General features: G+C 42.5%; 1 protein-coding gene across 2 annotated transcripts in view; it reads left to right on the forward strand.

The window, feature by feature from the left end:
* Positions 1–204: 204 nt before the first annotated feature.
* The window catches only part of NRG1 (neuregulin 1), a 147,817-nt gene continuing 123,914 nt past the window's right edge, over positions 205–24,107 (forward strand). For both annotated transcript variants that reach the window (XM_086628982.1, XM_086628983.1), the window contains exons 1-4: positions 205–374; positions 6,507–6,631; positions 14,618–14,668; positions 17,607–17,657. In XM_086628982.1, coding sequence (XP_086485108.1) covers positions 220–374; positions 6,507–6,631; positions 14,618–14,668; positions 17,607–17,657 — 382 coding nt within the window. In that variant the 5' untranslated portion in view covers positions 205–219. The remainder of the gene's footprint in view (positions 375–6,506; positions 6,632–14,617; positions 14,669–17,606; positions 17,658–24,107) is intronic.

Consider the following 24,107-nt stretch of genomic DNA (forward strand, 5'->3'; position numbering starts at 1 on the left):
CAAATAGGTTGTCATTATGCTTTAAAGATGATACACACAACACACAAATGATCCTTATTTTTCAGGTTTTGGTATAGAAGCATTGCTAGTCTGGTTGGGGTGTTGCTCTGTGTGGCTTGCCTAGCTCAACTCGAGTTAGCACTGTTTTCCCTTCTGAGAATGGCCTAATCACCATCACATTCTTTTATTTCTTTAGCGGTGCCTCCCAAATTGAAGGAAATGAAAAACCAAGAGGCTGCTGTGGGTCAGAAGCTAGTGCTAAGGTGTGAAACCACTTCAGAGTACCCTGCGCTCAGATTCAAATGGTTGAAGAATGGAAAGGAAATAACCAAAAAAAACAGACCGGAAAATATCAAGATCCCAAAAAAACAAAAGTAAGTACAGAGACATTTCTCACAAGCGAGGCTGGGAGGGATGGGGAGAGCTGTTCACCAGAACACAAGCATTGAGGTAATTAATTGCAGTATCAGAAAGCTAAAAGCTGTGAGTTACAGAGGAAGAAAATTTAAGGAAACAGACACTGACATCGTTTTTCTTGAATGTATGAGTGCAGTGATAGTATAGTATAAATATTTCATAAATAATTTCCCCTTTTCAATTTCTATTTATTTTCTGATAGCCAAAGGCTATAATTTTAACCAGCAAACCTTGGAGACAGGCCATTTTTAAACTACTGACAAGAACAGAAGTACCTTATGTTTATTGTCTAAAATCCAAGAACATTTTAAATCATCAAATCAATGTAGATGTGGAAATATTTTTGAGATGTGCTTTGCAAGCAATCTAGTCTTTAAGAAGGGCTGAATGCTGCCTGCATGAGCTTTGAATGCCTTATGCAAGCTTGCAGTAGTTCTTTGCCAGAGGCATTCCAGCACATGCAGAACAAGGCAGGGATCTAGCAGATGTCAGATGACTAGCAAAGCCTGCAAATCTCATCCTCCTGGCTAGGGGAGAGTGTCCCCTACATGTGACTGACAGCCAATGCCAAAAGATGGTCTGGTGCCTTGTTTCTGGGTGGAAGGACAAGAAGCTACACAATGTGTTCTCTCTCTGCATTGAGACATGAGAAGGCTTTTGCTGTTAGGTCTCCAGATCGTTTTTTAGATTAAAAAGTTTCAATTGTGGCCACTCATCAATCAAAGGAAGCTATGAAAATCTGTTTGCATGCAGCCCTTCAGCTCTGACTTCTCCTCAGTAGGCAACGCTGCTCTCTGCTTCACTGGGCCATGCCTTCTCTTAGTACAAGGCACAGAAGATTTGGGGTGGGCTCTGCAAGAGATCTTTCCTTCCAGGATGTCAAGTGCTCCTGTACTTTTTGTCAGGTCTCGTCTCATTAGGCAGAACAACATCCAAAATTAAACAAGCACTTGACCTTTCAGAGCTATTCTGGTTGAAAAACAGAAGTCTTGTCCTTACGGTTTCTTGCTCTCCAGCCTGGGGCATAAGGTGAAACCAGGAGGGGGGCAGAGCAGCATCACTGCCACCCCCATGCCACGGTCACGGAGACAGCGAGAAGGAACCTATGATGTCTCCTTTCAGTGTTTGCGAAATGGAGCTGTTCCAGGTGGCAGATAGCCTGGCAAATTGTCTGGACCCATTTGTGGGGCCATATGTCTCCATCAGAATTGTATTTTCAGGCTATTCTGTAAAGACAATGTTCAGGTCAGAGCCCGGCCCTCAGCTTCCCCAGCAACACAGTGCTGCCCGTGAGGAGCAAACAGTGTTTTCTCCTCTTATGTTTTGGCTTATGCTGATTGACCAAACTCACTGGAGCCAGGATTTCACCTTCTGGGGCTCGGCTTTGTCAGTTCAGCATTGAATCATTAACCACCTTCTGCCAGCTCCCTTCTTTCTCTTTTTTTTTTCCCCACAAAACTCTGAGACAGTGGCAGAAGGGAAACTAGCTAATAGCTATTGATTAGAGCACGCATGTGGAATGTGTGAGACTATTTTTCAGATTGATGTGCCAAAACATGTTTAAAATTACCTAAAAGACCAATAATGAAAAACATTAAAATCGGGGCTTTTTCTGGAAAATGGAAATCTGAAGTACTCTTCCCCCACTGTAAGTGGGCAGAGTGTAGGCTTTGACCTGGATTTCACACTCCTGTGTGCTACTCAGCCACGAGGGCGTCACTCATCACTGGAATTTCTCTTTCCTGTTTTCCATTTTAAAACAGAAATGTTGGTGTGGAATAGAAGAGACTTGCCAGTTAGAGATGTGAACATCACTAGATGTAGAGTGCAAAAATGGGAAGGACAAGGAGTGTCTGCTGACATCTGAAGGATTTTCCTTGCCTTTCTACTTTGAGATTTTATTTTGGGAACACATCAGTGCTTTGCTATTTCTTCTTTTGCTGTTTATTTATGCTTCCAGGACTAAGTAGATGTGAACAGCTTAAAAGGAGATAGATTTTATTTTGGTAAAAAGTGGGACAGGCATGTGTTACAAAGCTAAAGGAAAGTGAGGAAAAATGCAGTGCAAATGAATGCATAAAAAGATATGCAGATTACAGTAAACAAAGCCATATTAAAAAGATCCCATTGCAAATGAAAGGAGTATCAATGATCAAGGAGGTTTTTTTTCCTGCTTATTTTCTAGGTTTCTTTCATGACAGCACATTGATAAATGTTAGTCATGCTCATATGCTGCCATATTGTTACAACAAGCATTTTAGTGTGAATTCTTACTGTTACCAAGTAGGGGAAACATAACTAGGAAGGCTAGATGTTATTAAGCTGTCTGGAATTAATGTCTATTTTAAAGGTCAAATGGCTACATAAAAAGTAGGCTATGTTTCTGAAGAACCATTAGCATGCAGGGTACTACAGTCTTATTGACTCCTTCAATCCTAACACTTGAGAATAACATTTTCTACGTATTTATGAAAACCTCACAAAGTTTTAAGTAGTGCCCAATGACCAGAAGTGACTTTACTTTTGGTAAAGTCGTTTTTTGCAAGAAATCACCTTTCTCATTGTGTGATGGCAGAAAAAAACCTGTTCATTGTTGGGAGAAAAATAAATGTTTCTGAGTCCTGGCTATTTAGCTTTAGGTTTTTTAAATTACAAAAATATCTGGCAGAATGATGAAGTGTCTAGCTCAGAAATCGAAAACAAACACCTTAGCTTGTCACCTGAAGCAGGCGTGGAAAAGATAATATAATACTGCAGATTGGTGTTTATTGAGTGCATTTGGCCAGTGTGAATACTACTGGTTCAAAGAATTTGCAGAAGTAGGGCAGAGCTGACTGTGTTTTCTTGGGTTTTTAAGTTTAGAAGACTCTGTAGCAGTGCAGGCTTCCTCAAAGCTTAGCCTTCTGAAAACTGCCTTGCATGTAAAATGAACTCAGGGGGATCACTCTTCTAAGCTCGCTAGGATGATTTCTGGGTGGTTATTTCAGAGGGTGCAGAGCCCCGACATGCGATGACATGACAGTACAGCAGGTGAATCACACTACATGACTGTGCCTCTTCTCGTTATGCTGGGAAGTCAAGAGAAAGTGAATGAGTTTAAATTTTAATGAAAGGCATTTGAAGCACTCACTTTTTACCTCAAATTTGTCATGGAGTAAGAGCAGGCAGTCAGTGAGTTTCTGCTGCTTTTGTGATTGCTGATGATTCATGATGCCATGATTGATTGATTTTTGTGTCCAAGATCTAAGCTATTCCTTTGTGTCAATGGAGATACAGAGAAAATCAGGCATCAGACAAGGGCTTTTCACCTGCTGACTAACTTTCCCATGCCTGTCTGCTTATACTTGTATCATTGCATTTTCCTTTTCTGATTTAAAACCCAGCTGAAGCCTGCGTGTTTTTGTTTTTGGTAGTGTGCTGTACAGAGTCAGACTCTTCAGTACACAAAGAGAAAATCCTTTATCAGGGTTGGGTTTTTTTGGGCAGAGGGAAGGTGTTTGCCACTTTGCCTAGCTAATGGCTTTGGATGCAGTAGTGCATGAGAAAACTTTGTGTGCAAGTGCCCTGTACCTTGGGCTTCATCCAAGCTTAGCCTGGATGTTTGCCCGCAGACAGGCAATTCTGGATGACAGATGGAGGCTGGAAGCAGAATGAATTCAAGCAGTCAGATAAGGTGGGCTGGGACTGCGTTTTGCGGATGTATTTCTTTCCCTCTCATGTATGAATACAAGCTCAGCAGTGTCATAGTGGCGATGAGCTAAAGATATAGCAGAAGTAAATCTTAGAGGAAAAGACATTTGTTGGTGTAGCATGGTATAGATTGAGAAAAAGACAAGCATTTGAATACAAAATCCCTTATCTGGGGCTTTAAGTGAATATTGTTGGAGTACTGTTTTGCTAGGGAGCTGCTTCATTTACAGACATTAATAAGTCAGCTTCTGCTCTGAGTGTTTTGAATTCTGTCCTGATATGTCTTGATAATATTCTTAAAGCTATAAATATTCATATTATTTTTCCTGCTCTCAGAGAGAAAACTCCTTTGGCTCGTTAGAAGTAGATTTGTAATAAATATGATTGCTTCACCTATTTTAACATAATCTTTAAATCATTAAGGAGGACACAATTCCTCACATTTTCCCATAGTTACCGTGTAAAAGAAAGAGAATAAAAATAAACATGAGGGCAGAGTTTCTTCTAAAAGCCAGGAGTGCCACAAAGGTGGTTTGCATCAATATTGCTTGGTATCATACAGAGAGAAAAAGAGACTGCAGCAGACATACAGTGAGAGCCCAAATAAAAGTGATATAGCTGCCACTGTGTTTCTGGCTTATCATTGGGTTAAAGCAAGTTCCTCAAAAACTGAGCCTGCTTACAGTGCCTTTGGAAGCACCCTGAGGCTGTAAGCCTGCTCTCCATATAGACAATTTTTGTTGTGGTATAAGTATAGCTGTTAGTCAGGTGCAGAATTCCCACCCAAAGAGACAGTAGCTTTCACCTCCAGGACACTTCTGTCAGTGTCTCAACCACGTTTGTCTCACATATTCATGGTTGTCACCAGATAGAGTCTGTTCTTGTATGCCATCTGAAATGCAATCTAATTAATTAATTAGGCATTGGGAACTGAGCTCCTAACTTGTCTGAGAAGGGAGTCCTAATAGTTGGCTTGGCTAATCCTAGCTTGGCTGCTCCTGCTTCTTGCAAGCCCACTGGCCTGAAGAGAGCAGCCCTCTTTCATGACATGAGGGGAAACTCTTGTAATAGGGATTTCTGCCAGAGCTGTGGTCCACCTAGTACACTGCTCTCATCCCATGAGGGCAACAGTGCTGACTCTTCAATGGCAGGACGTTCGTGTAGAGACAGGGAAGGCTGAGCTGCTGATAAGCAGATGTTTGATAGCAGATGAGATAGTTTACTGTGCAGGAGGGAGGGATGGCTGACAAGGATGGGTTGGAAAGTGTCATTGAACATTTTGGTTCCTCTAGAAGCCCCCTTGCTACAACAGGCTTGTTTTTAATCTGATCCCAGCCCTGGTCAATGATTCCCAGAACAGGTAACCGGTTGTGATTTCTGCACAGAGAGTTAGGAGACATGTCTGTGCTGAAGCAAAGCAATTCCCCAAAGATTGCTTAGCTCAGCACTCATCACTAGACATGCTGGTGACTGTGAGCTTTTAGAGTGAAGAACTCCTGCCTACTGGGGATTAGTCCTTCAAGTTGGCTTAGGCCAGTTTAGGGAGGCCAATGCTCTTGCACTCTACTAAGTGACTATTCTGTAGATAAATGAGCAAGCTTTACTACAGGCAAAAACTCCCTCAAAGCACTTATTTTAAACAGAAACTAGGAACAGCAATAATGTGTGTATTTTCCCCAAGCTAGTAATTCTCCACGGTATAGGTAATGGGATTATTGCCATCACATGAGTTGGGGACCCCTTGAATGACACCAGAACATGTTCCTACCGAATTAATGGGTAGGCAGGAGTTCTGCATTTTAAAATCTAATCTTAAAACCTTGGAGACTGATTAAATTATGTCTCTGAGCCAGGAACAAAATGTAGCTTCATGCAAATTGTGCTTCTGCCCATAATTTTTTGTTAGCACTGGAGAGTGATTTACTATTGGAGTTTCAGGGGTTGTTAAAGAGAGTGGTGCATCCTAATCTCATGATTATTTAGTCAGATATTGGAAACTACAGTACTTACCCAGAACTCTGCTACTGGCAATATGAACCTGTAGGAAAGGGTAATCTGTTTTAATATTACACCCATCTCTGTGGCATCTGGATAGCCAACAATTCAGCCGAGAGAGGAAGGTTGTTTTTCAGATTTCCTTTAAGAAAAAGACTCCTCTCAAACAGAAAAGCATGAACAAGTACCTTTGTTTGAGTTCATTAATATGCCGGTTTTCCAGCAGCCTGTAAGAGAGATATTTTTTTATTTTTCTCCCTTCTTTCAAACCTAGATAGTGTTAATCTGTCTGTAAGAATGGAAGACAAGACTCTTTGTTGAGAGGTAAAAAAAGAGGGCATTAGTTGATGCAGTGACTGTTGCTCCAAGTACAGGATGTTTACATGTTTTTTCTGATTTCACAGGAAATACTCTGAGCTTCACATTTACAGAGCCACGTTGGCTGACGCTGGGGAATACGCATGCAGAGTGAGCAGCAAACTAGGGAATGACAGTACTAAAGCCAGTGTTATCATCACGGACACCAATGGTAAGGCATGGCTCTTTATTTTACTGTCACGTTCAGAAAGACCATGTGTTAAAGCTACCATCAGGACAAAAAGGTTTGGAGGAGTGGAAAGCTTTGCAAGTGAAGTGGAATTGAAAACAGTGATATCTGTTAGGTGTTCTGAGAAAATTAATGAGGCCTGACTTGTCTGCCATGTAGTTAAGATGTCCAGTTTTCCTTACCCAGACAAGTGGGATGCTTCCTATGGGTCTCGGGAGAGATTGGCATTTTCCATGAGACACTTTCCAGCACTGGGTCTAAGACACACTATGGTCCTGTGGGGAAGCTTCCTTTTAACTTAAAACATGTCCTAGTCTAAACTTCTAAACTAGCGCTCTGATTGCCACCATTTTTACTTTCATAGATGTTGATAGGTTTTTCTTTTGATTTCTAAGATCATAAAGACAAAGACATGAATGTATTTGAAGGCATATTGTTCAAAGGCACGAATGTAATTCAGGTAGTTTAATTCAGGTAGTGTGATTTAAACTCACTTCTTGTGGAGCAGAGCTTCTTATGAGCCAGATAGTATTCAGACTTACCCAAGTGATCTAAAATTATTATAGATTTCTATTTTTGCAGGGCTCCTTTCCATTTCATTTACTGGAAATTCCAGTTGCTTCTGACAGAATTTTGTGGATGTTTCCATTGTACACAAATGTTTTAGCAATACTGTTGCTCCTTGTAAGTGCATTAGAAGCTGCACTTCAGCTGAAATCTTGTTTCTTAAGTGTGACATTGACTAATTCAGCTCCAATAATTCAAACTCCAGTGTCCAGCCAGGTGTGAAGTATGTAAGGAACATGCCCTCATTAGCAAACAAAACAGAAGTTCAGTGCATATCTGAGACAGGTTTAAAGATGTTGTTTCAATGGGAATTTACCAGGGATGCTTTTCTGTTCCACATTGTGCTCTGAAACAGGAGATAGGTATTTAAATAAATAGAAAAACAAATGTAAACCTTTGCCAGTGGGATTTATCTTTGGCTATCTGCTGTTTTGTGGTCACATGGTGATTGCTTGACTGTATTCACGTTGGGTATTTGCTATTCTGTTTCATCAACTGAAGAATCCCAAGTGCTAAAATTTCATACTAGCTGTATGGTATTATAATCATCATCAGATGTCAGGAGACTGATGTAAAAGATCAAGTGTTATTTGCCAGAATGTTATTAGGAGGAAAAATGGGTAGGTGTTTCTGTGTAGCTTTGTAAATGCTCTTGGTTTCCATGAATACAAATTTTGGTTGCTCATTAGCTGCTTACATGGAAAGCTGCTATACTGTTTCCAAGATACAGGGGTTTCCAAAACTCAGCTGTAGGAATTGTGCCTGGGCAATGATAAAGATAAATGCAAAAAAAAACCCAACCTTGGGCACCCTCTGTTACTTTCTCAGACAAGGAATGGTGACATGTCTAGGGGATGCATGTGGGAGTTCATTCCTGTGCTTCATGACATGGGTTTTTCAACTTCCTTTGAGCTGTGCTGAATGATGGCAAAACACTCCTGCTGCAGGGAGATGAGGGCTTGGTTTTGAATGAAAATGTTTGCAGGCAAGCCCTGTTGTGTGCATTTGTAACTGATATGTTAGAGTCTGTCTAATCTTGTTGTGAAATGTCAGTTGTTTAAAACATAGTCGTGCATGCAGACTCCTGTGAATGTGAGCAAACTTGAATCCAGTCTAAACCTGGCAGCTGGCTCTCATTTGTAAAGATCTGAACTGGAAACTCAGTGATATCTGAACTGGAACATCTTAGTGATATTTGATAATCTAGAATCAGGCATGGCAGCGTTCATTGAGAGAATAAATCGATTGTGCATATTTGGTTGCCACACGTACATCTGAGCTCCATCTACATATTGTTGCTTATAAATTACCAGTAAAATTGTTCCTAATTTTCTTCCTAATGATGGAATTTTCCACCTGGATTTGAGGAACAGCATGGGCAACATCTGGTGACTTAAGAGGAACGGATCCCTAAAGTCTCAGAGGGCAACATCTGCTTTGCAAACAGGGACAGACCCCCTGCGCAGGTGACCTCTTCACCCCTTCTTCCCCCGCATTCCCTGACCTCTTCCCCTTGCTAGCTTAATGACAGATTTGGGATCCAAACTCGGTAATGAGCCCTGAAAGGCAGTCATTACTCAGGTCCTACATATCTGTGTGGTCCTGCAGTATTCATGAGGAAGAGAGAGTTAGAAAAAAAAATAAATAACCACAAAAAAAAAAAAAAGCAGCATATTTAGCTCAATAATTATTTCAAATGTTATTTCCTGCCACTGAGCTTTTGGAGAAGACTGTGGGGTCCAGTGCAGCCCAGAAACCTCTGTAGAAAACTAGTGTGTGGATATCTCAGATGGCTGAACCTCTCAGGGTGGGCAGAGAGGCGGCTTCCTTCCACCTCCAGCAGACAGGGCGACAGTGGGGAAAGAAGTTTGCATCAGAGGGCCTGACTTTCTTGTGGTCATACTGACCTGCTCTGCTATGTGAAGCATAACTTTAATTATGACCTTTAATTTAATGACCTCACCTGGTCATGTTTGTTACGTGTGCCCTGCTCTCTGAAACTGGATCCTCCTTTGCCTTTATGCTGAATGCTTTAAGACCGAGGGTGAATAAGGTGATGGCATTTCTGGGGATGGGGTGTTTTTTCTTTCCGCTAAAAGATTGGTGCTTTTCAGTATAAAAATCTTGGGTTTGATTCCCTAGAATTTTGTCAAACTTTAACTATTTTAGTTGAAATTTTCTTTACTGGTGTGTGCCACGTAAGAGAACTCTAGGGCCAGATGCATTCAGCATGATGCCTTGTCTCTAACATCAGCTAGTGATGGGCATTAGGAAGAACACATGAGGAACAAGGCAAATGTGTTGAGGTTACTCCCCAAGTATGGAAATGCCACACTTCTACCACTAAGGATACATGTCTGAAAATTGCTAATTTCAGTTCCCGGCTCCAAAGCACAGAAAAAATGAGTATTTCTCAGTAAAACAAATGTCAAAATTTATTTGTGTTTTCGGTGAGCAGAGAGTTTTATTCTTCCCTGATCTCATTCCCAGAAATGGTAAAATTTTCTGTCTTGAATAGTGATAGTCAATGCAAAGTAACTCCTGTCTGCTACTGTTACTTTTATTGTTAACATTGCTATTACTGTTGTTGTTAAAGTCGCTGTTGCTTAGAACTGCCAAATTTGCTCTTGTGCAAGTTTTTGCTACACATAAACACACAGACACACACAACACACAAACTGTGTTAACCCACATAGAGTTCTAAATTTTCTCCTTTTTACCAAAAGAAACATAAAGCCTTGGCTATAGAGCCATATGTGTGGATTAAAAATGCAACAAATATAAAAATAGGTAGACAAAACCTATTTTTACCAGTCTTCGTAGCAAGCAATGAGAGCTATTCTGTTCTCTTTTAAATTTATAATGAACATAACTTGTCCACAGTATATGAGCTGCCTTCTTGTTTTCGTTCACTCCTATTCATGTATGCTCCCCTAAGAAAGATTGTAACTGAGGTCAGAATAGAGACATGAAGTTCTCTTGGAGTTGTATAAATAGTGCACAGATTTGCTAATGCAATAGTAACTGCTTTTTTGCATCCTTGTTTGTCACTTTAGCCAGGCAAAATTCTTGCAGTGAATTTTTTTCATGAAATTTCTTGTGAACGTAAGACCTTACTGTGCTTAATAAATAACGCTGAGAGAATACTTCATACTGCAGCCAAAGCTTTCAATTTTGTGTTTGAAAACTTGCTCACAAACCCCCTTATTTAGACAATTAGGTAAGTGACCTTGTTTTCTAAAGTGTTGAGCACGCCACAGCTCCAGCTGAATGTAGTGTCAGTTTTTTCCATTAAAACCTGTTGACCTAAATCTTTTGCCTCTCTGAGGATGTTTGCTGTGCCCAGCATGACTCAGGGTGCAAAAGAATTGATTCCTGCTGAGATATTTCGGAAGTTAGCAGTTTACTCTGCTGGGTAACTGCTGGATTGTGTTAAGTGAGTTGATGTAGTCTGAGTCAAAGTGAGTTGTAGTCTGTGCAAAGTGAGTTGATGTAGTCTGAGTCATCAGTGGGGGTGGCTGGGACAATTTTGCCTGAGTTGAAGGGGACAAGAAGGGCTCAGGTGATCTGTTCATATAACTCAACTGTAGAGAGAGGTAAGACTTGGCAAATTCATTAGCTAAACTATCAGTCGCTTGTGTGAGCTTCTGGTTCTGCATCCGTAGATCTTGCAGTGGTACTAATAGCTCCAAGTTGCACAGTAGTCAATAAGAATCTGATGTGCATCATTCAATAAACTTTGGTTTGCTCTTCCTTTTCTGAAGAAAGCCAGTAGCTTATCTTCAAGAAGACGTCAAAGTAAATAAAACCAACATCTTGCATCTAGTACCCATAGAGCATATGGCCAACTATGAAATACTTCAAATGCAAGAAAAGTCCCTTCTACTTATATGTTAATCTGTCTGAGACTTGATTAAAGCAGAAGATCAGTGTATCTCTTCTGTCTTTAGCATAGTTACAGGTGACCTGGGTCATAGTTTGTTTTTAACTGGCTGGTGTAATGGGTCACATTCTCAACTGGTGCAAATCAGTATGCCTGGACCAGCATTGCTGATTTGGGCCTTCATGTAGAAAGAAATGTGGCCATCACTCAGTGGGGCATAGCAATTCCCCTAAGAGCACCCTTGTACCTTTCCTTGCAATTTGACTTTTGAATTGAGGATTGTGCTCTTTTAATCCAATTCAAGGTGATAGTTTCTTGGAGGACCAGGAAGAAGGTAAAAAACAGAGCAGTTTTAAGAAACAAAAAGTCAGTTTATCCATTGGATTTCCCTGTGTCCTTGACCATGTGTGCCTGCATGCCTTTGAGGTCCCAGACCATGGCCTTACCTTCTACACACCTGATTCCTACTCTGCCATCTGTGGACCAAGTAACAGAGGTCTCAGATACTCCCCTTTTCTCAAGGTATGTGCTAGCTTATGTCATTCTTGGTGTAATTCAGAATGCATCGCCTGAATGGCACAATCAATGCAAAAGGCTTATATCACTGCCAGAAAGTCAACCTCAGGATAACAGAAGGCTTGTTTGTGGTTCTAGCTACCTGCGATGCTTGCAATGTTTGAATCCTCCTCAGAGCCCAGGTTGTTGTCTCTGTCAGAGTCCTCAGAGCCACCTTCAAAGTCTGAACAAAACCCATGAGTTCAACCATATCCCTTCAGTTTCCTCAAGCAGACTTTTTGCATTAGGCTTTTGGCAAAAAAAATGGAGGAAAGAAAAAGGGCTGTGAGGGCCTGCAGATCTTCACAACAGCAGCTGCAGGGCCGTTAGATATGTGGTTACCTCGGAGAAAAGGTCTCTCCGGAGGAGGACCTCCTGCCTTCCTCAGAGGCATTACAGCAGAGCTTGTTACCCAGGGACTGAGTTGTCTCCTGCAACAAATAAAGCTCCCTGCCTGGAAGGACGGATCAATATACCAAGCCCAGCAAGGTAGTGGGTTGCTGTGAGTCCTGTCAGGGTTGAGGGAGTTCTTCTCTCTCTTGCCGGAGGAGACAGCAGGAGATGAAACCGACCAGTGTATTAAGGAAATGAGACTGAGAGGCTGCAGGGACCTGTCCCTTAAAGCATCGCCAAACAAGGGTTTCTCGTCCATCCTTCAATATTTTTACATAAGAAAGCCCCAGCACAAACATATCCAGTTTCAGGAAAGAGCGCTTCACCACAACTAAGTGCTCCTAGAAGTGCCAGGGGACAGAAGTGGATGAAACATCTGAGGTAGCTGCTTCTCATGGAGACTTAAACGTGACGATGAAGGCAGGCTTGCAGGCTGCCGTCTCCATATTTTAGCAGACTGCAGCAGCAACTGCAAGTATTGTGACTTAAAAATGCTTCCAGCTCATCCACCTCGGGCAAGTATTGATGGCCCCCTACAAGCAGCCACTTTTCTCTCTGCTTCTTGTGTTCAGATGGCTTGTCATGTGGATCAGTGCTGGCCTGCTTGGGTGGCGTAAAATGCCTCTCTTACCGTTGTGGTGTACTGCCCTCAGTAAGCAATGCACACAAATATTGCGTCTTCCGAATGTTAGCATCCCCTGTTTAATGTTGCTAACACGAATGTTGCTAGCAGGGCTTGGTAATGTGTGACTTTGCCATACGTTCTCCAAACATGTTTCTCAGCATGTTTCAGGTGTGGGAGGCTCTGGCTGTGTTTTCCACTGACAGGGAAGCTTCCCGCCAGTGTTCGTATGACACAGCTGGGCTGAGGAGGTGGCAGTAAGAAATGCTCCATCAAGCTCAGCATGGGCACTAAATAGGACATGGTTTCATTAATGGTGAAAGAAAAATTTGCTCCAGTTGTGCCAGATGCTGAGCTACACATCTGTCAGACGTGTTCTGTCTCCTGTTGTGACTAAGAAAGGTTAATTGCTCAGACAACCCAGCTGCACAACAGCAAACTGCCTCCATACCCTGAAAACGGTCCTGAAAGCTGCCTGGCTACAGGCCACTGTGTTCTGAGACATAGTGCAAAGGTTTTGACCTTAAAAATTTTACTTATGATACCTGTTTCCATGCCACACATCACTGGCTATCACAGAAATGCTGCATAACACATTCCCTCACATTAGCAAGATGAAACTGGGACATACTGCTGAGGCAAACAAGATATTTGCCAAAGAAAACTGGACCAAAATGGAAAAAATACAAAAGAAGAGCTAGTAAGTAGGAAATTGAAATACAGGCTCAACATTGAGGTTTACTGAGAGGAATGTTGAAGGGAAGACAGTTGGGCTGTTTTGTCTCTGGTCAAGTTTCTCTGGACTCTGAAACATTGAGCAGAGGTCCACCTGATCTAGGAGCACAGAACAGAGTAAAAACATTCCTAAGTTGCCTTTTCCTGAATCTCTTGTGAGGCTTTTTCTACTGTTGTTCAGCCTACCGGAGGATTCTTGGTGTGCCTTGAGGATTCAAGGCAAGACTTCTTCCCTGGCATTTGTGGCCCTTCTCCAGCTGTGGAGTTGAAACTTGTGCAGCTATATTAAACTGCAACACTATGAGGCTGAAAAGTGTTCTAAGAACTTGGAGAAGACAAAGATTGTTTATGTGTACAACTGAAGAGCAATTTGTTCACACCTGGGAAATTGTATACAGTTGTGGCTTGGGGGCTCAGCAGTGCACGAACAGATGGATGATGTCATTTGAATGAGGTCTCTGTACAAGTCCATGAAGCCTAAATGAAGGCTTTCTACGTTCTGCTTTTTTCCATCTGCGTTCTGCAAGGCATTAGCAGGGATGTAAGCATGGCAGCATGATCTTCCGTAGCCATCAGCCAGTTCAAAAAGTGGGTGCAAGAAGTCCTTGGCACTATGTCACTAGCAATAGTGTATCTCTGTAGGACCTGTATGGAAGAGCAACTTTTCTCATCTCTTCAGCAAAGCAACTGTTCCATCACAGAGCTCCCAGCAGTCATCCCTTGGGGGACTGGGTTTGCATGTGTGACTTCGAAGATTTCCTTGAAGTGGCAAGTGACGTTATTGGATGTACTTACCAGCAATTCAAGTGATACGAACAGGAACACGTCTTTTCAAAATTTAACTGCCTAGAAGCATAAGGAGTGAATAGTCACACTGACGCCTTCCAGAAGCAGAGCCATCTGCGTGATTTCTCCTGTTGCCACTGATCAGTTATTCACAGAGGAGAATGAGAGATTGAACAACTGGCTTCTTTGAGAAGAAACAAGCTTTTTTTCAGTCCTACTAGTAGACACCATCATTTTTCATTTTTTCCCAAAAGGAAACTTTTGCAAGTTGGTGTCTGATTGCAGCCTCTGCCCACTGAAGTGGAGTTTAAACTTGCTTCTTTGAGCACCTTTTTTCCCCTTATCTTGTCCATTCTTGGAGTTGAATGCTGTTAGAGGATCATCTGACTCCACATTATAACTTCTTGTTGCCTCTTGTGTTTTCCAGAGAGCACCAGCAAGATACCAGTATCAACAGAAGGAACAAAAACTTCTTCACGTAAGTTGAATTAACAGAGTCTTTCTATCTCTTTCTCTGTCTCTTCTTGAAACTGCTTCTGCAGCTCTGAAACTGCTTCCTCTTAGCAGAGAACAATTTGCTTGTGTCCAGGACCTCAGCACCTGCATATCACCTTGAATACTGGAGCTACTTCAGGGACTGAGAAATGAATGAAGAATGGTTAAGCATACTTTTTAGTATCCTGGAGCTGTGTTAAGGATGCTAACTTGGCCTGCAATTTTCAGCCTGCAGCAGCCAAAGTGAAAAAGTATTTGAGTTGATAGGAACTGTGTTTCAAAAAAGCACTTGTTGCTCCTGTTCCTGTAAATCCTAGCAGCTGCGTATGAATTTGCAGAGCGTATAGACATATTGATGTTTCCTCCAGAAAGTCTGTTGCCTAGACCGCTCTGTTCCTCGGGGCTCTACATACAATACCTGACAGCTCTGCAGGGTCTGTGAATGTAGACAGGTAACTCGCTGTCAGTAGTTAAACCACTTTTGAACCTGCCTTGGCATACTGGAAACCTTCTCCAAATTGTTTCCTTTCAGGCAGGTGGAATTTTGCTTTCAGCATCCCACCTGCAGTTACGGATCGAACGCCTCCAGAGTTACTCCTGGAACTGACCCCAGTGGGAAGTCGCTTCTGTAATTTTAACTATTAGAGTTACTTTATATATGACCACAATACAAGCAGTTGTCTCTACTACTGAGTTTGGCTGAGGGAGCTGTGGATAGGCATGTGTAAGCGGAGCATCCCAAGGATTTACGAGATGCACATATCCTGCTTGGCAAAGAGGCTGGGGTCCTGCTAGCTTTTTTGAGAAAACTATGTCTGGCAGAGACAGGTTTTAGTGTGAGATGACAGTGTTTGTAGGCTAGATCAAGGAAAACAGTGTGATTGCCAGATTTTGCATTTAGCATGCCTGCAGCCTTTCCTTTGATGCATCTGCGTGTGTGGCGACCTACTTCTGAAATCTTGGCACTGCTGCCTGACAGAAGAGCCATTGGATGTGCCCATATTCTTTCATGTTCTCAGTGGGGCCTGTCACTGGTGCTTCACTGGATATGTATGAGACCACATAGCTAATACCAAGTGTCCCGTAACCGTTGGAACCATTTTTGTTCAAAGGGAGTGACACAGTGGTCATCGACTCCACTGGGCTCGCCTTGCCTTCTCCCTTGTGCAGCAAGAATTCAGTCCCTGCACTTCGCTCCCTTCTTTCCCATGAACTAAACTTCTTGTTCTTGAGTGGTCTCTTTCCCTGCGTATGTCCTGTCCAGTGCCTGCTGTTGCAGTACTGTTCTTCTCTTTACTGCTGTTGTGCCACTGGAGAGGAGGAGGCTGGGATGTTCGAAAGTCTGGCCGAATTCCTGATGAATCGCTGCGCTGGCAGATTTCGTGCCAAGTGGCACATAATGCTGTTGTCCTGAAGGAAAGCAGAAAGCAATACATTCAGTGGCTACTTGTTGAGGTCTTCTCGTGGAGCTCTGAGTAGGTCTTTGCTATTTGACTGGAGCAGAGACCTGCTCAGTCCCAAACACAGCCAGGTGCCATTTTTCCCACTGTACTCACTCAACCCTGAGTCCAGACCGTGTCTGCTTTCTCTGCTACTGCAGGAATCTCCTGCTGATTGATAGCAGCAAACCCCTGCTGGGTTTAGGGGTGCTGCTGATTTTTGCCAGGCCTTGCAAATGCAAGTAAGTTATTAGTGTGTTGCTTATTTAATTGGAGATAGGCTATTGTGAGATGCTGGTGTTTAAATCATCAGGAGCTAGGTCTCCTAAGTATTGCTACAGTTACTTTCTGGTGATGGGACTTACAGAGCAGTCTTAGATTTTAGGTGTGGTTTTACTCAGCCTAAAAACTGACTTTATTAGGTGATGTTCATCTTCTTTGCCTGACAGGACAGGTTGTTGAATATTCCACTACAGAATATGTGGTGTGCCTGACCTGCTCCCTAGAATGCACAGGCTGGTTACTAGCCATCTTGACTTCCTTCATCCCTCTCCAAAGTGGCATGTCACCTTGCTGCCTTAGGCGAAGTGCTGTCTCTGCAAACTCTTTCTTCTGGCTGATAGTACTCCTCAAGCACACACCTGAATTCCGTATTCATGCATGACACTATATGTCTTGCTGGGCTCTAAGACAGTGAAAGCCCATGCAGCCACCTAAAAGCATGGCTCTGGTTTGCTGTGTGGTTTGGGTTCCTGCAGCTCAGGAGGTTCAGCCCTAGCTTCAGGCTAGTTTACTTCTTCCATTAACTTTTCTGAGTGCTTCCTTTGTGTGATTTGTGTTGAGGTCCATTTCCTTCAGCAGTCCTACAAGATCATTTGCCATCTTGAGAATGCTTCTTTTCCCTTTCTTTATAACCACTTTGGGGCTGATGCTATGTCTCATTCTGCTCTGGAGCATGTCCTGCTCTCCCTTCCAGCTACAGCTCTCTGCAGAGATGGTGGCACTCATGGACCCTGCTCCCTTTCAAGTGACAGAGGTCCTTAGCCGTAGTCGTGATAGACCTGGAGGCCTAACTGTCCATTTGGAGTTATGTCAGAAGAAGATAAGAAGCTAGTGTTCCCTGGCTCAGAGTGTGGAGCTTCAAGACCCACTGCTTTCCACTTTCTTCTGATGCTGTCACAAACAGCTGAAAACTTTGCGCTCTCTTTGCCAGTTTTCTCCTGGCTTTCCCTTGCAGAACTATGGAGCATTTTGCTGTAATTGATTATTCACAGTGTGCCTAGGACATGCTGTACTGACTTTGAAGTTCCTTGCTTTCTCGAGCTATCTTGTTTTTTCCTCTGCTTTGGCTGGTTTCTGATTACTGAAAAAAAAATTAAAGAAAAGAAATCTCTACTGGGGGAAGATGTTCAGGCTCCCCCAGTAAACAATGTAGTTGTGACTGTATTCTTTCAACTTTGTTGTTACTTCTGTGTGTTGCAGAACCCATGCTTAGGATACAAGCTTCAACAGAAGGAACAAACACTTCCTCCTGTAAGTATATACAAGTTGTTTAAATTATTGCTGGCAAGACCCTCAGGTACATTCCTCACTCCCTAGCTCAGAGAAAAAAAAGTGTGCTTCTATCTAAACCTACCATAAGCAGTCAGGGGTGACTTGGTAGGATCCCTGCACTACAGATGCAGTTGTTATTTGTTACATATTCCGTAACTCTCAGAGCCATGTCCTTTGCAAATTGAGGGCTAAACACCTTCCTTTAGGAAGGTCAAAGCGCATGTTTGGGCAGGGCAAAGGAAGAGGAAACTGCTTCAGAGTTTCCTACCTAGAATTCCCAGCCCTGCCCTGCTCAGGCAATGTATGGTTTCAAACACTGCCTCCTCTGCCTTCACAGCCCCTGGCCCTAGGGTAAGTGGAACATCCTCAGGTTCACCCATCCTTAGCTGCAGTGCATTTCCCTTCATCCCTGTGCCAGCTGATGCATGTTAGAGCTTCTCAGGCTCTTTCTTCTGTGCCTCACTGCTTTTGCGAAGAGGACGAGGAAAGCGAGGATATCTTTTTGTGGTCTTCCCTCAGCTGGGACAGAGAACCAGAAATGGTTCCCCTTCCTGAGTAAGAGAGGTTGTCTCTCTGCTCGTCTCAGGAGTACACTGGGAGCTGTAGGGGTGCAGAAGGTGACTCTCTTCTTCTTCTGAAGCAATGCCTCCCAGGGAAGCATGCTTTACAGCCATGACGCTGTGCGCTTTCATCCTTGAAAACCATCAGGTAGAGCCTTGCAGCTCTTTACTAGACCTGGATCCACCATCTACACAGCCTGATTTTGAGCAGTCTGGAAAGGCATTTCACACAGTCAAAGTCAGCAGGTTTGCAGGAAGTAGGGTATTGACCTTCTCCTAAAGCAGTCTAAGTTTTGCTGGCTGCCAGGAACTGGATGGCAGGTGAGATAGACCAGTGGTCCACTCCTCCTCGGCAGTTCCAGTGTTGCTATAAAATATGGTGTTTGCTCTATAGTGAGCTACACATAGATGACCTTAACTCACATCTAATAGCTACTGTAGCGGCACAATGGGAAATGGTCAAAGCCGAATCTCTGGACACAGTATTCTGAACGTTTTTTGTAATTTACGTGAGATAGAAAAGATTTATGTTTGTGGATTTTCTTCTCAGCTATTAGACTAATTAGTGTTTTAAGTGTGTGTTGAAGGAATTTTAGAAATCTGATAGGTTATTTAAAAAGACCAAAAAGCTTTCTGCCAGCAAGCTGTTAAGAGTTAATGTTTTTGGCCTTCTTTTTCCTCTGATGCATAGCAGCAGGGTAGGCAGGAATAATTCCTGGAGCAATTTAAAACAGTAATTTCTTTCTGTTCTGTTCTCAGTTGCATCCATGTAAATTGGGAGTAGTACTGTTTAAGTCACTAGAATAAGTAATGGAGAAGAGAGAGCAGTATTGGATATTGCTGTCTATGCTGTGTAGGAAAGGTACTACAAAGCAGGAGGGAGCTGATGTGTATTGCTAACAGATGTGAGTGTCTACTCACACTACAGAGTGATGAGGGAATTGAGTCCACATACTTATTCTAAAGTTGCTTAGGGTTTTTCTTTTCTGAATTTCAGTGGGACATGTCCATTTCACACTTGTCACTGTCAATCTTGTAACAGCTACAGGAGAGAAAATAAACTGTTTCCTTCCACTTCTCAGACAATAGCAGATGTTTCAGAGAACTTGCCAGCACTGTCATTGTTGGCCAGACGCTGGGAAAGACCTGAGAACAGCAGAGTGATTCAGTAGTCTCTCTCCCCAGGGCTTTCACAAGTGAATAGATATGTGTCATGCTTTGCTTTTCTGGAGTTCCAGTGACAGACAGATATTCAGAGAGCTCAAAGTTTAAAAAAAAATCCCATCTCTGTAAGACACTCCACAATGGACATCCCAGAACTTAATGTTCCTCTACCCTTTTATGCGCACATGAACTTACACTTCTCAAAATCCAGCCCCTTTTGAGAGTGTGGGTCTTCATTCTTAAGTAAAGGAGAAGGTAAAGACTGTGATGTATTTCCAGTCTCAAGTAAAGGGCTGGTTAATGGGTTGGGGGGGTCAGTCATCCAAGGAGGAAGAGGAAATTCATGCTTTTGTGTCCCATTTGATAGTGTGAGATTTTTGTACCACTGATTGCTAACCTGGCAGGTAGAAGTGCTTCCCACCTTCCCTTGCACCCCAACTCTAGGATTGCTTCATGTATTTGTTATGTACTGTATAATACTGAAAGCTAAGTTGCAACTTTCATATTCCTTGACGATGGAGCTCTCTGCAATACAGTTTTTCCTGCTGAATGAAGCAAACAAACCAGTGGCAATTGGAGCTCTGTGTACTCTCACTACCAAGGACTACAGAGGCTGTTCTTAAGCACATCAGAACAATTTGGAGATAGGAGACATTTTTCTTCTCGTTATTTCCAGGACTGCAGTGCCTTATGACCCTAAGACTTCCTTCTGCTCAAGAGTTGCAGCAGAAAAAGTAAATCTGAGACTTCAACCTGGTGCCTTGGTTTTATGGGTTCAGTCAACTATGTATTCAAGACTAGAGAATGAAAATATGGTGGTTTTTTACTCTTCTGGGACTTGTTAAAGGAATCTTGGCTTCTCACTCTGGCAGGCAAAAATACCACACATATGGCAGTCTTCGTTTTCTTTAGAAAAGTGATTCAAAAACTTGCATTCTTGTTTGTAAGTTACAACATACCTGGAAAGAAATTCAAAAGCAGTCAGGTTTCTTAGGCTAATATCATAAGCACTGCCCACAGGCTCTTGATGGGAGTATCCTGCAGGAACATTTGTGTGGTGCAAGAGGGGAGAAGGGAAGTGGTGGGATACAGACTGTTCACAGAGACCACTGCTTCTGTTGACGTGGGAACCATGTACAACACGGTATGGGTGTACAGACCAGCAGTGATGCGGCACGTTAGCTTACTGTTTCCATGGACAATAACAGTCTGGAAACTCATGCTCTGAGGGCTAAACCAGATCAAAAGCTGAGCATCCATAGCAGTAGGAAATGAAAAAGTTGAACAGAGCCAGAGCCTGTGGGAATATCTTTCAGAGTCTTCATCACAGACAGAAACATTTCCCTAGTCGCATCTTGCAGCATTACCTTCATGCCTTGTTTGTGCTGCCCACTAAGGGCTGCTCCCTAAAATGTCTGTGGAGGCACTTGTTCCAGCAAAGAGCCAGGACATACTGTGTAACCTGCGTGTTTCAGACCTGATTGTCTTACACTGGGATTCTCAGTTCAGGTTTGTCTGCTTGTGCAAAATAGTGAGCCAGCAACCATGGCACTGGATGTGCTTGGAGCATTTTCTCTGCAGCATGCATCCTGCTGTCCGCTATCTAGCAGGCTGGGCCAGCTAGGGGCAGGAGTATGGATGAAGAGGAGGTAGAAGGCTGATCCCACCTTGCTGTGGCTTTTTTTTCAGATGAGTACAGAGCAAGTTTATTTATCTTTTGGCTGCAGGGAGAGACCCAGTGTTGCTTGTCTGTCCCATAGATGACTAATCTCATTTTCTTGCAGACTTTCATGCTGACCTCTAAAACCTGTGCAGAAATTTAAAAAAGAAGGATTAGTTGGAGAAGAAATGTGTCAGTTTGGACTGCTCATCTATTCTCTCTGGAATTATTATCTTGCAAGCTCCAAGTTTGGCACAGCAAGGCACCTTCCTAATGCTTCATCTTCTCATGGTGCAGTAACAGATTCCAACCTGCCTATTAAATGGAGAGCACGTAGATCATGTAGAGAGGAGACATACAAAGACTTTTTGCCTATCACATTTTCTGAAGTACAATACTGAGCTGTGCTGAAAAAAAATGGTCCATGATGAGCAGCAAAACCTTCTATGACATGGTGTTAGGATCATTGGTTTATAGAATACTTTTAACAGGTGCATTTTTGCATATACGAGGCAAGCAGCCTGTCCTGAAATCTTAACAAGCAAGTTAAGTTTCTGCTAGTTCTTGCTTTTCTTCATCTCCTAAAGTGAACCCAGTCCTCCTCCTCTGTATTTATGTAGTACCTGATAGGAGTCTGCTTTCAAAAAACAAGAATTCTGTCTAAGAATCATACAAACCTAAATCAGTGCTTCTGGAAGACAGAAAGCTTGAGCCCCCAATGATGCAGGTTTTATATTGCTGTTTCTTCTGTCTGTGGGATATCTATCCAAGCCTCAAAAGACCTTCTGATTTTGTTGCTATTTCCAGCAACTGTTTAAAGGGTCATCTTGATTTGTAAAAAGTCCCTAGACCACTCAAGTTGTCCTTCTATCTGATGTTTGGAGTTTTGGTTAGATTTCTTTTACTTTTTTAATAGTACTTATGCACAAGTACCTACAGGAGTGGGCTTGTCTTTGATGTGTGGCCAAAACTTGTGGAATCAAGAAAAGGCAGATGAAGAGTGAAACTTCACTCTGCTGTCTTTCCTACTTTCTGAGGTCCATGTGAATTGCAGTTCTTTTAAGACACGATGTAACTTGGTGACCAGACATCTTACAGCATAGCGGGATATAGTATATACAGAGTTTCTGCATTAATTCAGTTTTCTCTGGGTTTTTTTTTTTTGCTTCATTTTATTCTGAGTTTGATGGATGTTGATTTCTAATATTCCCTCTACAACTCAGAGAAGAAGAAGGTGATAGTACAATGGGCAGTGCTACAGCATATTGTAAGGATCGTAAAAAATCAGGGGACACTACCTAACCATTGAACATGTGTTTAACTTCTTTCATCCCCAAAAGGCTCTGCTGTTTTGTCATAAAACCTAAATCACTGGTGGCAGCTCAGTGACTTCTGAAATGCAGCTATCTTTGGGTGAAAGAGCAGAATTGTTTTAGGAGAGCCTACTAACAAGGCAGAGTCACTTGGGGCAGGACGGGAAGAGGAGAATACTGTAACCAATTGAGAAAGCTGAAGGAATTCAGATGTTGAAGGCAATTACTCAGGTTGCAGTTATGCTGGCACAGCAGGACTCCCAACTCCAGCTCGTGTAATAAGTTAGTCTGACATCTTCAACTGTCAGCATTTAACTCATCCATTCCACAGACTGAAAGGCGTCCTCTCCAGGAAAGCCATATACCTGACACCTTGATGGAACAGTGGGTCACAGGAAAACAGTACACCACCTATGAATTTTGCTTTATTATTTCATGGGTTTATCCTTCTGAATAATCATCTCTGGAGAAAACATTATGCTTTGTTCTAAGGACACAGTGAGTGAGCAAGAGCAGGGTCAGATAACTAGCTCTTTTTAAGGTGAGTTTAGGCCTCCTGGTTAGCAAAATGCTACTGAAAGAGCAGAGATGAAAACGTGTCAATCCCCTATTAAAACCTATCACAGTGTACAGTATTTTCCAGTTCCTTTCTCCACAGTGGACACTAATCACAGCGGGCAATGCAGTGGTATTCTCAGTACCCTTATGATTTGATCTGGCATGACATATCCTGTTTCCTGTGTATAAATTTCACAGATAGGGCAAAGTCATGTGAATAGGTAGCGTTTCCCAGAGACACAGCTTTCAGCCTTTTGCCTGCTTGCCAGTCTAAGGCTGGTGTGGTATTAAATGTCTGCTTCGAAACCATTTAATCCTGCAAGGTTTTTTGTAGTTGCACTCTTGGTCCCTCAGCCTTGGTCTGAAGGAAACCTTGAGTTGGCACTGAGGACCGGAGCTGGGTTAGGCATTTCCACTGGGAGATTTGTACATGGCAAACCTCTGAGATAACACCACTAATATAGAATTAATTCTCCTCTGTGTCGGGGGTTTCTTGGGTTTTTTTGCTTCAAGATGATCAGAGAGGTAAAAGACAGTGATAGATATAAGCAGTATTAAAATTGGAAGAAGCTGGTGTAACAGTCACAAAGGAGTAAGTGCAACAGTTTATGTAGCTTAAATACAGCTGCCAGAGTGGAAGGGAGTGGACAGTGGCTTTAGCTATATGTATATTTGCGCATGTAAGAGTAAATCTACAAGGCTAGCACTTGCCTCAGCATTCATGTGTGATGAGGCAATAGTGTTTTATGTATAAATATACATACATATATAGGTTTTAAATTATATACGTGTTAAGTGTGAAGGCAATGGTTTGGATCTGTTTGTCTATGCTTTCCTGAGGTCGTGGATTACACCATGAAAAGCACTGCCAAATGTGTGGCAGTCCACTCTGTGGTCTTTCATGTCACAAAAGCTACTTCAGACGTTTCTGTTGCTTGTAATATTTCTGAAAGAATTTCACAGGCCCACCTCCCATTGCCTTTAACATGTTGTGGATCATCTCCTTCTCTCCAAAGTCCTAACAGAAACTCTTCCCGGCATTCAGCAAAAGGAATTAGTAGCTAAATTCTTTTAAAAACTGAATGTGTCCTCGCTGGTGGAGTGGAGGACACCCTCACAACAGGGTAACTGGCCACGTTGTTAATTGCTACCTTATGTGGGTCTCAGAGATGAG

This window comes from Tauraco erythrolophus, chromosome Z (assembly GCF_009769465.1).
Source record: "Tauraco erythrolophus isolate bTauEry1 chromosome Z, bTauEry1.pri, whole genome shotgun sequence".
NCBI classification, from domain to species: Eukaryota; Metazoa; Chordata; class Aves; order Musophagiformes; family Musophagidae; genus Tauraco; species Tauraco erythrolophus.